General features: G+C 40.9%; 3 protein-coding genes across 3 annotated transcripts; all 3 read left to right on the top strand.

The window, feature by feature from the left end:
• The first annotated feature begins 97 nt into the window (after positions 1–97).
• LOC116264646 (uncharacterized) lies at positions 98–2,543 on the top strand. The gene is made up of 6 exons (XM_031644980.2): positions 98–260; positions 357–560; positions 924–1,214; positions 1,528–1,689; positions 2,106–2,189; positions 2,288–2,543. Exons 1-6 carry the CDS (start codon positions 189–191, stop codon positions 2,393–2,395), a joined length of 921 nt encoding a protein of 306 aa, XP_031500840.1. The 5' UTR covers positions 98–188; the 3' UTR covers positions 2,396–2,543.
• A 2,536-nt stretch (positions 2,544–5,079) lies between these two features.
• LOC116264819 (uncharacterized) lies at positions 5,080–9,097 on the top strand. The gene is made up of 6 exons (XM_031645228.2): positions 5,080–5,197; positions 5,315–5,524; positions 5,752–6,063; positions 6,997–7,158; positions 7,528–7,611; positions 8,653–9,097. Exons 1-6 carry the CDS (start codon positions 5,168–5,170, stop codon positions 8,758–8,760), a joined length of 906 nt encoding a protein of 301 aa, XP_031501088.1. The 5' UTR covers positions 5,080–5,167; the 3' UTR covers positions 8,761–9,097.
• A 2,759-nt stretch (positions 9,098–11,856) lies between these two features.
• LOC116264170 (probable aspartic proteinase GIP2) lies at positions 11,857–13,395 on the top strand. The gene has a single exon (XM_031644240.2). The coding sequence runs from the start codon at positions 11,931–11,933 to the stop codon at positions 13,245–13,247; it is 1,317 nt and encodes a 438-aa protein (XP_031500100.1). The 5' UTR covers positions 11,857–11,930; the 3' UTR covers positions 13,248–13,395.
• Positions 13,396–14,209: the final 814 nt, after the last annotated feature.

The raw sequence follows: 14,209 nt of genomic DNA, 5'->3' as shown, positions 1-14,209 counted from the left end.
TGCCCTTGTATAGGATGCCTTAACCCGCAAGTTTCTCTGGTTCAAAATAACGAAGCTTTTTTTCTTTTTCCTTTTTTAACTTCGTTATTTTCTTCAAAATTGTGAAACCTTTGGACATGGACGCGTACCGGCGTGGGGCTTCATCGGATCGTCGGTCTCACCGGATCGGCGCTCTTATGTCGCGTTAGATGATGAACAGGATGCTTCGTAGAGAGAAGGGGAAGGCGACTATGGCGAGGAAAGGAGTCCAATATGCAGTGGTAATCTGAGTTGTCTTGGGTTTCTAGATTTTGCGCTTCTAATCTCCTCTTGTTTCTGAGAGTTATTTGAATTCGTCTTCGGCATCGGTATTGTAGCTGGACGCCTTCACGAACTCCCCCTTCTGTGGGAATCCGGCTGCCGTCTGCCTGCTGGGAGGGGAGGGAGCAGAAAAAGATGAACGTTGGATGAAATCTGTGGCTAAGGAGTTCAATCTGTCTCAGACGGCCTTCCTGATCCCGGAATCCGATGTTTCCGGCGGCCGAAGATTCCATTTGAGGTGGTTTACTCCGATGGCTGAGGTACCCTCTTGTTGCACTTCCTGAGCTACTGTTTGACAGTTCGATGGTGTAATGAATTTACTGTTCTTAATGAATTTACTTTAGTTTATCAAAGTGAGCTACAAATTGGACAAGTAAAATTCATTTGAGGTTATTTCGAGATTCTATAGAGAAATATTACTCAAATGAAGTGAACAAATTTTAAATTCGAGCGGAGCATGTAGTTGCTATAAATGATGCAAAAGAGTGGCCTCCATATTACTGCCGAAACAAAAGTCGGCTACCCTTTTTATATGTGGACATGCATTTAGCCTTGCAAGAAAATCGATTTGATGGCACACCGAAGTCTCATATCAGATAGAACGGCTTATGAATTTACTGCAGGTAGATCTGTGTGGCCATGCAACATTAGCATCCGCTCACTTTCTTTTCTCTTCTGGGTTGGTCGGTGGAAACAAGGTGGAATTCTTGACAAGGTCTGGGGTTTTAACTGCTGATAAGGTTGAAGGATTCAAGAGCATTGATGGCCAAGCAGAAGGCAGCTTTGCCGTAGAGTTGGACTTCCCTGTCATTCCTGTTGTTGAGTGCAGCGCTTTTGACATCCCATCAATTCCTACAACTTTGAATGGTGCCACCATTAGCAGTATAAAGAAGGCATCCACTGATGATCTAATCGTATGGTCCCTCTCTCTCTCTCTCTCTGCACAGCTCTTGTCATGTTTGGCATAAGTTTTATTGATATACTTGAGAAGATAATTGATAAATTTATTTTACTTACAGGATCTAGCTTCCATATTCTTAAGGCCCACTAATGATCTAAACATATGCTTTCTCTCTCCCTCCCTCTCTCTCTGTCTCTCTGTACAGCTGCTGTCATGTTTCGCACATGTTTTATTGATTTATTTAGAAGGATAGTTGAAAATTTTACTGTGCCTTCACCATTTAGCTTCCATATTCTAAAGGCCTTTGCGAGTTCATCGGTTTGCAGATTGAGGTCATGTCAGGAAATGTGGTTAAAGATATACAGCCACAGTTTGATGAACTAGAGAAGTGCCCTGGCAGAGGAATCATTATAACGGGAGCCGCTCCTCAAGGATCGGGCTTTGATTTCTTCTCTCGTTTCTTCTGCCCGAAGTTGGGTATAACCGAGGTAAGGGATCACGCCCTCAAGAGATGTTCACTATCAGTTTGTATGTGATTCATTCTCAACAAAAGCATTTATTCTGGTAGTTTAGTGTGTGTGGGATGTGCCAGTTTCCTTGCAAAGCATTTCCTTAGTTATACCAAAAGCAGTCTGAAAATGCTGAAATGCCAAAAAATGTAAGAAACAGTGGGCTTGTGGTTTACCGTGCGCATTGTGCCTGTATCCTTGCAAAGTTCATTTCCTTATTGATGCGCCAAAAGTAGTCTGAAAATGCAGAAATACCAAAAAATTCAAGAAACAATGGAGGATTTAGGACAAGACTAGTCTTTGCAATGAGAAGATATTTTCGTACTTAAATCATGGGACATGGCCATCGGGCTCTTTAGTAAGCCATTCCACTGAAGTCCGAGACACGTTTTCAGGACCCTGTCTGTGGGAGTGCACATTGTGCCTTGGCACCTTACTGGAGCAAGAAGTTGGGAAAACATGACCTTGTCGCTCACATGGTTTGTTAACTCTCTCTCTCTCTCTCTCTCTCTCTCTCTCTCTCTCTCTCTGTTGCTCTCTCGCTCGATCGCTATGTCTGATAGCTTGATGAAAGCAGGCATCTCCAAGAGGTGGGAAGTTGGTCCTTCAGTTCAAGGATGATCGAGGTCGCGTATTGATTAGAGGTGAAGCCGTAACTGTTATGGAAGGATCAATTCTAGTTTGATCGCTCATCAAGATGCAGAGGAATTCTAGTTTGATCATACACCAAGCTGGAGAGTACCTTCTGTGTTCAAGGAATCCTGTCTCGTAAAACGGTGTAGTATAGCTAAAAGTTTCTATCTGAATCAATATTAAGAACTAGTTCCGTGATTGATTCAAGCTCCCCAATGATAATTATGTATCTTTGCTTGTAACAGCAAAATCGCATTGAATTGAGAAGTGTTAACTCAGAAACAGTACATGTATGTAAGGGTTTTCTATGTTCCGCCAACAAAGTGCAAGCAAAGCTTCTAAGGCCAAACAGTCTACTAAGTGAAGCAGTCCTTGAGGTGGATCCATATGCTGCTGCCCACAAGACTGTGATTGACCATAAGGTCATCTCAGATATATGACAGCTGGTCCAGCAGTATTAGTATCCATATGTGGTCATGAAGAAATGAAGCTATCAATTGGCAGGAAACCTGATTTCCTTTGCTAAAATTTGCTGCTTCATTGTAATCTGCCTCACACTGCTTTTGCTGAATCTCATTGCTTACTGGTATTATAGACTGCCCATCAAAGCAACTCGATAGGCCTATTTCTTGGAAGGGAGACCCATATAAGCCTGAATTACAAGGCTCGGTGCCAAAGTATTAGAGTTGAGACGTAGATATAAGGGCTGTCACCTCCACACCACTACAATTCCCCTCTTACAGTCACTGATACGGGGAAAATGGTCTAAGTTAGGTCACAGTTGATCACCTGAGTGAGTCATAAATACACTTTAGTACATGTTTCTCTATGTTGAGGGCATCCTCAAATACGCGGGGGTTGGGTGACATTTCTCATTGGTTATCTTATGTTCGAATAGGTTATCTAATAGTTGGCGTGTTGAATTGTTCATTAAATTAGTCCTTTTAGATTAACTGACGATCATAAATTACTTTCATCTGGATTGAAATTTATGTTTTGAACCTTAAGGAACTGAGATTACTTTCATCTGAGTTGAAAATTATACTTTGAACGTGAATGAACTGAGAATTGAACTAGAACAGCATTTAGTTCACTTGATTTGGTTCATTAGAAGATGAATCCTGGTTAAGTTTAATAGATTTGAGCTCAACCCTCGGTCAAGCTTTCCACTTGACCGGAGCTTGAGTATCTTAAAGATGGCATGTGAAAATCAAGGGGCTTATCTCGGTAGGGATGTCAATGGATTAGATAACATTTGATTGGATAATATTGAACTTACCCATTTGATTTCAAATTCTGAAAATTGGATTCAGATTCAATATGCAGTTCCATTAGCCAAACCCAAACCTGGGTATGATAGCTGACTTGGATGTGATAGAGATCCAAGGAGATTAAATAACAACCTTGGATTCTAGTCTAGGTGGATCCACATTCGCTTTTAAAAAATAAGGTATAATATTAGAGTCTGCATTTAATCAAATTAAATTGAATTTAATAAATGTTGTGATTTGGCTTGAATCTTAACCACTTACATCTTTAGCTACAGCTGACCAACTAAAGGAGATTCACTGCTAGTTGAAGCAGCACGGTCTTTCTTCTCCTCCAAGCATTTAAAGCATTGGTATATAAGCTGCATCAATTTTCTTGGATCGAATCCTTAGGCATCATCTGATTCAAGGGGAGCTGATCTGGTTCAAACTGATTTTGTTTGATACCAGCGTCATCTGAATCGGCTGGTTTGAGCCAAATTGAATGCCGAGGTTGCCGATTCAGTTTTAAATTACATAATTCATATTTTATAGTAATCTTAGGTTTTAAATTACATAATTCACATTTCATAGTTAGGCTTCTAACAGTAAATTGAGTTGTAAACTCTTTGTTTGAAATGCTTATGTTAATATTCCAAAATCCGGATGGAGTCGGCTTCAACCATTGAGCTTTACAATTAAGCACCAAGGATAAAAGCTCCCATCCAAGACAAAGTTGAGACTAATTATCTTCAACTCAAGTTGGGGCCTTGTTGTCAATATCATGCACTTTGACCTATTAAGGACGTCAACGAATCAGATTTTGCATCGGTTGTCTCATCAAACTGTCTAAAGAAAATGTTGGATAGGAAAACAAATTAAGGTCCAATTGAAAAAACGATTTAAAATAAATACCTAGTCGGATTCAAATTCACATTCATCTTTAAAATAAATGTGCTAACCCAATATTCGTATATGTGCGCCAAAGTTGGTTCTTAACAAATCACAATGCAGTTATACAGTTAGATATCATAGCCAAAAATGTGAATTTAAAAGTAGAATTCAGCTCCAATTCAGACTATGAATTAAATTATCGAATTTAGAATCGACTTATCCTTACTGGCATTCAAATCCAAGATGTGAACATTCAATAAATTAAATATGGCAAAGGGTAACTCTGATTGGTGTCCAATCCAATTGACACCTCTGCTTCATGAAATGGGTATTCCGTATTCGCGTATCTAAATGACCAAAATCATGAAAATCAAGACGAGAGATGGTTGGAAATCATCGAGGCGGACGAAGACGTATTCGTCCAATCTCTCGTTAATTTCTGCATGTTGTTTTCGTTGTGTTTGTTTTCATCTTCTACCAATCTGTTAGGACTGTCCCGATTTTGTTGATACACGTTGTGCTGTCAATGGGGCGAGCCATTAAAATCGGCTCTTATTTCGGTGGCCGAGCAGACTTCTTGACAAAAATGATCGTTCAGACATTGATGGTGCTCTAGACAATCGTAAAATTTTGAAATATGATCCGAATGACCTGCATGTTGCAGATCCTTCTCTCTCTCTAGAATGGCAAACAGTCCCGTCAAGTATGCAATGGTGAGGAGACAGATTCTTGGTTGCCTCATAGCTTCCCTTCTTGTCTTCTTTTTCTTCTTCCGTTTTCTGCTCGTTGTTTCGTGCTTAAGATGCCTGTTCTTTTGTTGTTGAACGAAGGTGGACGCCTTCACGGACGTTCCTTTCAAGGGGAACCCTGCTGTGGTCTGCGTCTTGGAAGAGGAGAGGGACGGGCATTGGATGCAGGAGGCGGCGAAGGAATTCGGTATCTGCGTCACTGCTTTCGTGCGGCCAGCCTCCAGGGAGTGCACCCCGCCGGAAAACGGCGATGCCATCTTTCACTTGAGGTGGTTTACTCCGGTCACGGAGGTTTGTCATCACATGTCCTTGCTTCGAACCTTTTCTCTTTTGCCTGAAAGTTGGTGGGGATCAAGCCTAGCATTATCGATTTGGTGCTAAAAAATTTACTAAGCGTTCTTGGATCTTGGTGAAGAGTTTGTTGGTACAAACTTTTCTTTCGATTAACGAAATACTCATGAGGAAATTCAAAGTTTTATTGATCCTTCTATCGCTTCCGATGATATTTCAATTTGAAGCTCGGCATCTGCGGCCATGCAACGTTGGCAACTTCCCACCATCTCTTCTCCTCCGGCATCGTCGCTGGAACAAGGATCAAATTCCTCACCAACTCTGGTCCGATCACGGCCGATAAGATCGAAGGGTCGCTCAGCGCGGCCGGAGTTACTTCCGCCGGTGGAGCGAAGGACGAGTTCTGCATCGAGTTGGATCTCCCGCGGTTCACCGTCCATGACTGCGATCCGGCGCCGTACATGTCGTTGTTCTCCGAGACTCTAAATGGAGTTCAAATTAAGGGTACGAAGAAGGTTTCCTGTACCGAAGACCTCATTGTAATGACTCTCTCTCTCTCTCCCAAAAATATTTATGAACGTTAAGGTGGAGCAAATTTTAGTTGTAAATCTACATTCTCTCTCTTTATACTGATTTTTTTAACTATCTAAATATATGTTTCTTCAAAAAATAATAATTATGGAACGTAAAGGAAACGATAAATAAACTTATTTTCTGTTTGAATAAAAACTAGAGTGTTTGTTTCTTAGATTTGATGATAGAATACAAATATTAATGGGCGCTATTAATACATAACTGTTATATACTTTCTTCCTAAGTAACATGGACATAATAATTTTATCCCCATACCCCATTTTGACCTCGATACAAAAACACATTAATTTTTTTGTGATATATATATATATATATATATAGGTAAAAACCAGACAAGGTGAAGAATAAACAACACCTTTAATTTTTTGCTAAAAAGTTATTTTAAATAAAATATAAACATCCTAATATATTTCTAAACACTATTTTGATACAAAACATGTTTTGAATGAAGTTGTTTTTATGAAAAATATTGATTTTTATACTATCAAAATGTTGATGTGATGAGAGCCAACCATTTTTGTTTATTATAAAAACACCATTAAAACCTAAAAAATGATCAACTTAATATAAGTTTTGCATCAACCTATCCTTAAGATCTACCAGGTTAGGTTAAAAAAAAAACTTTAAATATCATATTTAAAAAACTTTAAGATCTTATTCAACCTACATCAAACCTTTTTCTCGTTTGAACAAAGTATATAAATCTTTTGTGGGACTTTGTATTATTGCCATGTCCCGCATCCACATTTTTTAAAACTGCCATACTGGTATACGCATGTCACTTAGCTTTCTTCCTTTGTTATGCATATATTGATTCTAAAGTTATAAAAATGCACTTCTGAAGTGATCATGAACTGAGTTATATGTTGGCTTTGAAGGTTGAGATTGATTCAGGAGATGCTGTGAGGGAGCTGCAACCGCGGATGGATGAACTGCGCAAGTGGCCGGGAAGGGCGGTTGTTGTGACGGCGATCGCCTCCCCTGACTCTGGCTTTGATTTTATTTCCCGCTTTTTCGGCCCCAAGATAGGCATAGATGAGGTAGCTAGTAGCCAATTGCAGAAAAAAATCCCATGATTTGTTTGTCTGTATCCGCAAGCGCATTTCAAGTTCATGTTCTATTTTTAGATCCAGCAATCAAATGTTCCTACATAATCATATCATGTTTCTTTAAAATAAAAATATGGTGTTTTTGTTTTATGTGTTCTCCAAACATATATTTTAATAACATAACCTACTGTGGATCTGCACCTTCCACCAAAGTAGACTGTATAAAAATTTTCAAACTTTCAATGCATTCATGGCTTCATAATCTTAATGAGTTCACTTCCACTTTCACCGTTTGCTGATTTGTTAATCTTTAACTTCATGGCGACCTGGTGACATTTTTGCTATCCCTCCTTCCAACAGGATCACGTCTGCGCAAGCACACATTGTGGTTTGGCGCCATATTGGAGTTCCAAGCTTGGAAAATGCAAGTTCATCGCCTACATGGTACTCTCTCTCTCTTTTTCTCTCCTACTTATATCGAAAATGGAGAGCTGTTTTTAAAAAAAAAATGTATTTTGAGAGTGAGTGGTTCATTCCACTGTCCCTAAGAAAGACCAGTGCTCCCCCACTCCCCCTCGGTATGTCCATCTTTTTGGGTTCACAGAGCATGATTCAGGACATTTTCCTGTCCAAAGGTAGAGGCACTGGAACGTGACAGTGATCCTTTCAAGATTCGAACAGAATCCTTAGATGAGGTGAACCACCTTGACGCCCAGTACACTATCACCCCTCAGATCTAAAGAGTTTGTCACTTGTTTGGTGATCCTAAACCTGCTTCAAGTTCATACACATGCTCCAACTTAATATAACGGTTAGACACTTATTAAAATTGAACAAATTTAGTCTCCTACTAACAATTTGCCCAACTAGCTACAGCAAACCTCCTCGGGGGTCGTTTGGCAGCCGTAACATTTTACAAGTATTCCATACATCTGCCCTAAAAATTTATGTACAATCGTAAAACACTTGTCTTAGTGCTTCAAGAATTTATTCTATTCTTTAGCATAAATTCATATCACACTCCCACAATATTTTTTGACTCTCTCTCTCTCTCTTTCTTTCAAGAGAAAAAGGAAGGAATCTCATCATACTGAAGCGCTATGGGGCATAGCAGGTGCAGGTGTAAGGATACATTCAGTGCCACACATTTCTAGTTCAATTTTCATATTGTTAAGTAATTTGTGCGAAAAATAAGGTGAACAAATGTGCGCTAGCTGATATATATTGGACTCATGCTACCCACCAATGCCGTTGGTGCCGCCCAAGAATATAGGGGAAAGGGAGGGTACGACTTCATGCTCTTTTCCAAGCGATGACTTGTAATCCTATCGCTCAATCATACGTGTGCGCATTTGTGTGCAAACATGCATAAAAAAGAGTATTTGATTTAATTTAATTTAACTGCATAATGCTTCTCAAGTTGAACAAAAGAGAGATATTTACATATGTAAACAATAGCATTTTTGAAATGTTGTATATGATCAGGCATCTAAAAGAGGAGGGCAGCTGGCTATTCAATTGAAAGAAGAAACTGGACGAGTCTTAATCAGAGGCCAAGCTGTTACAACCATGGTAGGAAGTCTCCTGGTTTAAGGGAAGCTGCGATCGTCGGCACCTTCTTGTTCTTCACGCCCTTCGATCGGAAGACTCACTGTGTTTGATCGTCGCCGCTGCTGTTTCAGTTGGCCCCAAAAAGCAAGTGCGGCTATGCTTTGATCACAATGTTGCTTCCTTATATACTTCGATGTACGATGCAGTCGCCTGAAGGGGGTCTGCTTATTTCTTTGCGGCTTGGAGCTGAACTTCCATGGCTGCTTGTCTCTTATGCTGAAGAACACTGTATAACTAATGAGTTGCGGTTTAAGTCACAGTATTTGGCTACCTTTTCTCTTTCTCACACAATTTTCAATTGCAACTCTGTAGATCGAACGTGTCTCTGCACTTTCATGCCGTCTTCAACTACCAAAGTGTACAGGCACGATGAAAGGCTCCTGTGAATGACATAGTCTGAGTTTTTAATTTATCTTCTGTTCCTATATATTGTGTTGGACCTTTATCTTCGAATCTGATTGTGAAGTATACGTCGTAACTTGACGGTGTAGTAGGAGGGGAGTCCCTCGTGATTATAGTAAAATAAAAATGTGATTCACTTTCAAGGGCAGCTGAATCATGTAAGATCATCGTTTTAATCTGTCAGTGTTGGTCGACCAGAGGCATTCTTATTTATGTAAGAGGCATCGTTTTAATCTGTCAGTGTTGGTTAACTATATATATATATATATAGTTATTTTTGCAGTAACTGATTTCTTGATATTCATTTTCGAAGATTTACAACCAATCAATCGGTCAGCACGAACTTGATGGCATCACCTACTCTATTTATGTGCCAATCAATTGCTGCAACACTGGTGTCAGCCGATATGGGTTGATTTTTCTTGTCGACCGATTAGAGTCATAACTAATGACCATGCCTGTAGGCGCTTACATTAGCAACATTGGTAAGATTATTGAACATACTTTTAACTTGAATAGAAGGAAGACAAACTTGGAGCGTGGAGCGTGATCCATGTAGGCTTCCCTAATTTCTGTGGATTATGTTCATGTAATTTTAAGTTTTGCAAGCTTGCACTAATCCCCATACTTAGGGGACAGTTTTTTGTATTGTTCTATTCTTCTATGATAGTAGAAAAACTTTGAGTGTGGTCGTGGACAGAAGAGAACTCTGTTTCTAAATAACATAAATCCTTGTATCTTCTTCTTCGTTCTCTTATTTGGTTCTATTATTTTGAGAGAGAAACTTAGAGAGCCTCATTCCTAAGAAAGTGTTGGTGAGATGAAAATTTTTTATGAGGAGGGCCGAAGTAAAGTTTCTAAATTTTGACAGGAGCTGAAATATCATTTTTTAAAATTTTTATATAGAACAAGTTAAATATTTTAAAATTTACATGTAAATTAAAAAAAAAAACCTTGAGGAGAGGCCAAAAACCATGCCAGCGCTACCTTGGCTAAGACTATGGAAGGAAGTCTTCTGGTTTAGAGGAAAGTTACTGAACGTCGTCTCTTTCTTGTTCTTGATGCTTTCCGATATGTCTTACCATGTCTGGATTGTTGTGGTCTCTCTTTGATCAGTTGGTCTAAAAATAAAAAAATTTGTTGGTCCTTGTGTACTTCCCTGTAGTTGTCTAACGGGCCTTTGTGCTCATTTCTCTGCAGCTTGGAGCTGGAGCTCCATGGCTGCCCACATCTTATGTTGGACATTGTATAATTAATATGAGGCCAACTCACACACATATTAAACAGGTTCTTCTCTTTATTACACAACTAATTTCAATTAAGGATGTCAATAGACCGAATATAGATGGAATATCTAACCAAAATGCATTCTTCGAATAAGTCAGATATATATCGTTCAACATCTCACTAAAAAAATCATATTAGATTTGGATTCAAGAAATGACAAAATCATGTATCTATTAACCAAATACTTTGAAAGTCGGTTATTAACATGCCATAATGTGGTTTGGATTCAGTTGTGTATTTAAAAGTTGCATTCAGATAAAATATTTGACTTGTTCTTCATTCATCTTATCCGAGCATATGAGCATCCATTAAATTTGATATGATAAAAGGATATATGTCTAAATTTGATTCTGATCTATTGTCATCCCTAATTACAATCAAAATTTTATACGTAAATTGTGCCTCTATGTCACCTTGTTCCTCTATTGCACATCAAACAAATCCAGATTTCTATTTATTAAACAAATATGAAAACAGGGCCCTGCATATCTTTATGAGGGGTCTACTTAGCTAATGTAACTAATGGTTCCTATTCAAGTCGGATCCTGCCGTTAGGGAGAACTTAATAGAAGGGACGCTCCATGACTTTGTCCAAAAAATTGGAACAGATTCATGAACCATCAATATTAACAAAATCAGAGTTTGTTTAGCATAAAATTTAATATTTAATTGTAATCAGGCCAAACTATCACGTCCCAACCGCGTATTAGACTCGGCGTGTAAAACACATAATCTAAGAAAAACTCGTCTTATTGTAATTATGTAAGTTGATGCTCTTAATCTAGCAATTGATTGCAGAACAAGAATTTGAAGTTCTTCAAACATGTATTCGAAGAAAGTATTCTTCTTGTAAAAATGAAGCCTAGTCAGAAAGTAGATACGTACAATAAATACAGCTAGAGAAGCATTTACTTGCTTAGGATAGGATGACTCGTGAACGACAGTGCAAGAAGGCCAAGCCATTTATTGCTCATGAATGCTCATCTTCCAAGATATTCAATGGGAAAGATCTTCACACGCAGCTTCCCTCCTTACTACGCCAATTATTGCCCTCAAAAACTCTTAGAAGTAGGGGCGTCGTTCCTCCTAAAGCATCTCCTTAATGTTTAGTTCTTCACTCTCTTAACTTCATAAAATCGGACCACAGAGACGAATTCACCAATGTTATTTACTTAGATGCGGTTCAGATTCACTAATATACACTATGTTGTAGACTACTACCATTAATTATCAACATCCAATGAGAAATATATATATATATATATATAAGAAAATTGAATGGTCAGTTGAGGATTCTCATCTTTTTTGACAATATCAGCATCTGAACAAATTGATGGATGATGTACCCGACTGGGTCCTTCCTCGTGACCCGTAGCCGCGTTTGACTCAGACTTCCTCCATTCGGACCCACTTCTTCTGTAATCGAATCTCTTGAAACCAAAGCATTTCCTCACTCGGCTCCCATGGCTCTTCCCTGGAGTTTCTCCCTCAACCTCTGCTTCCTCTTCCTCCTCTTCTTCCATGGCAGCCTTCCATGCAGCTCCGCAGCGGCGGCCTCTCCTTTGACGGCTCTCGTCCTTCCTGTGGCCAAGGACGCCGCCACCAAGCAGTATGTCGTTTCGTTGCAGCACAAGACCCCTCTCCGCTCTGACAAGTTCGTCGTCGACCTCGGCTCCGGCTTCCTCTGGGTCGACTGCACCAAAGACTATCAGTCCTCCACGTTCCGCCCAGTTCCCTGTGGCGCGGCCACCTGCGCTGCGGCCGGCGCGCTGGGCTGCACCGGCGCCTGCTACTCCCCTCCCAGACCCGGCTGCAACAACAACACCTGCAGCGGCTCCCCTGGCAACACCATCACCCACCTCTCCACCAGCGGCGACCTTTCCGACGACACGCTCGTTCTTCGTTCCACCGACGGCCGGAGCTCCGGGCCTCCCGCCACCGTAACGCATTTCGTCTTCATGTGCGGCGCGACTCTCCTGCTGCCCGGTCTGGCCGCAGGGAGCCGGGGCATGCTCGGACTCGGGCGGACGGCCGTCGCTGCTCCCCACCAGCTCGCGTCTGCGTTCGGCTTCAAGAGGAAGTTCGCTCTCTGCTTGTCGCCGTCGGCGGCGTCCCCCGGTGTCATTTTCTTTGGGGACGGGCCTTACGTGATGCAGCCTGGCGTCGACGTCTCGCAGTCGATGGCTTACACGAAGCTCCTCTTCAACCCCGTCAGCACAGCCGGCGCCTACTTCGCCGGCGAGCGTTCCGTCGAGTACTTCGTAAAGGTTACCTCAATTGCTGTGAGCGGGAAGACGGTGCCCGTGAACACGACGCTGCTCGACATACACAAGTCCAAAGGCGGGACGAAGATCAGCACTGTGGTGCCCTACACTAGGCTAGAGAGCTCCATATACAGTGCCGTGGAGGTGGCCTTTGTGAGGGAGGCGGCCGCGCGGAACATAAAGAGGGTGGCGGCAGTGAAGCCCTTCGGGGCGTGCTTCAGCACGGCGAACGTCGCCAACACCAGGACGGGGTGGGCAGTGCCGGAGATCGAGCTGTTCTTCGAAGGCGCGAGTGCCGCGTGGAAGATCGCGGGGGCCAACTCTATGGTGGCGGCCGGCAATGGGGTAATGTGCCTGGGGTTCGTGGACGGAGGGGTGGAGTCGAGGGAGTCCATTGTGATCGGCGGCTACCAGCTCGAGAACAACTTGTTGCAGTTCGATCTCGAGAGCTCGAAGATGGGCTTCAGCTCGAACTTGCTGTCCAAGGGGACAAGCTGCGGCAATTTCAAGCTGTAACTCTGCTCAGAACATGGGTTATGGCTGCTATCCCTCATCGTCTTCCTCGTTTCGTGATCCTTTCTGCTGTCTGTTGTAGATCTGGTTTGTCTTGAAAGACCGGACGTCCTCTTTGTTTGTTAAGCAACTAAACTGTCTACTTCGTCTACCTACTGCGTGCCGTTATTAACTGTCGTGTTCCACTTTTCTCCGGCTACATAAGCGAGCTGGTCTGGTCTGCTTGGATGCTGGAGATTTCAATGTAATATCATAAAATTAAAATAATAATGTTAAAGCATAATAACTATTTCATAAATAATGTAAAAACAGGTTGTCTGTCAAAATAAAAAATGCACTTTATTAAATTAGTTTCTATTTTCCCGTAGTGACGGAAGTTTGACTCTAAGGAACCTCTCCACAGAGCTGTTGGGCTTAGGTAGCATATTATTACTGTTTTATAGATCTTAATGAATAATTTTATAAAATATTTTTTTTTTTAAGTGTCCATCAAATCTAACCAATTTTTAACTTAAGTAGTATAATGTTACTATTCTCCAACAGGCTTCAAGATCTTGCAATGCCATTGCCAATATGTAGTCAAACTCTCAGGCCACCCGGACCATTTTTTCTTGGACTAAACATCCATGGTTTTGGTAATGTAATGTGGATCTCAAATCCTCAACCATGAAATCCACTTTAGGGATTTGAGATCAGATACGAGGTTATTTCCAATCTAAATATTCACCCCATTGTTGAGAAATTGCATAAATGATTTTCATGAGTGATCTTCATGCATCAAGCTGACTACATACGATGTGCGGTGTATGTGTATGAATTTTTTCATCGACATTTTAATCATGACAAAAAATACCCATTATTAATACAAAAAGAAAACTTTCGTATGGACAAAAAAAGCCACAAAAAAAGATTTTGAGATTTGATCAAGGTAAAACTTGTCAAGTTTGTATACATAGATTGTTATA

Source organism: Nymphaea colorata, chromosome 11 (genome assembly GCF_008831285.2).
Source record: "Nymphaea colorata isolate Beijing-Zhang1983 chromosome 11, ASM883128v2, whole genome shotgun sequence".
Lineage (NCBI taxonomy): Eukaryota > Viridiplantae > Streptophyta > Magnoliopsida > Nymphaeales > Nymphaeaceae > Nymphaea > Nymphaea colorata.
This window is presented reverse-complemented; position numbering and strand designations above follow the sequence as displayed.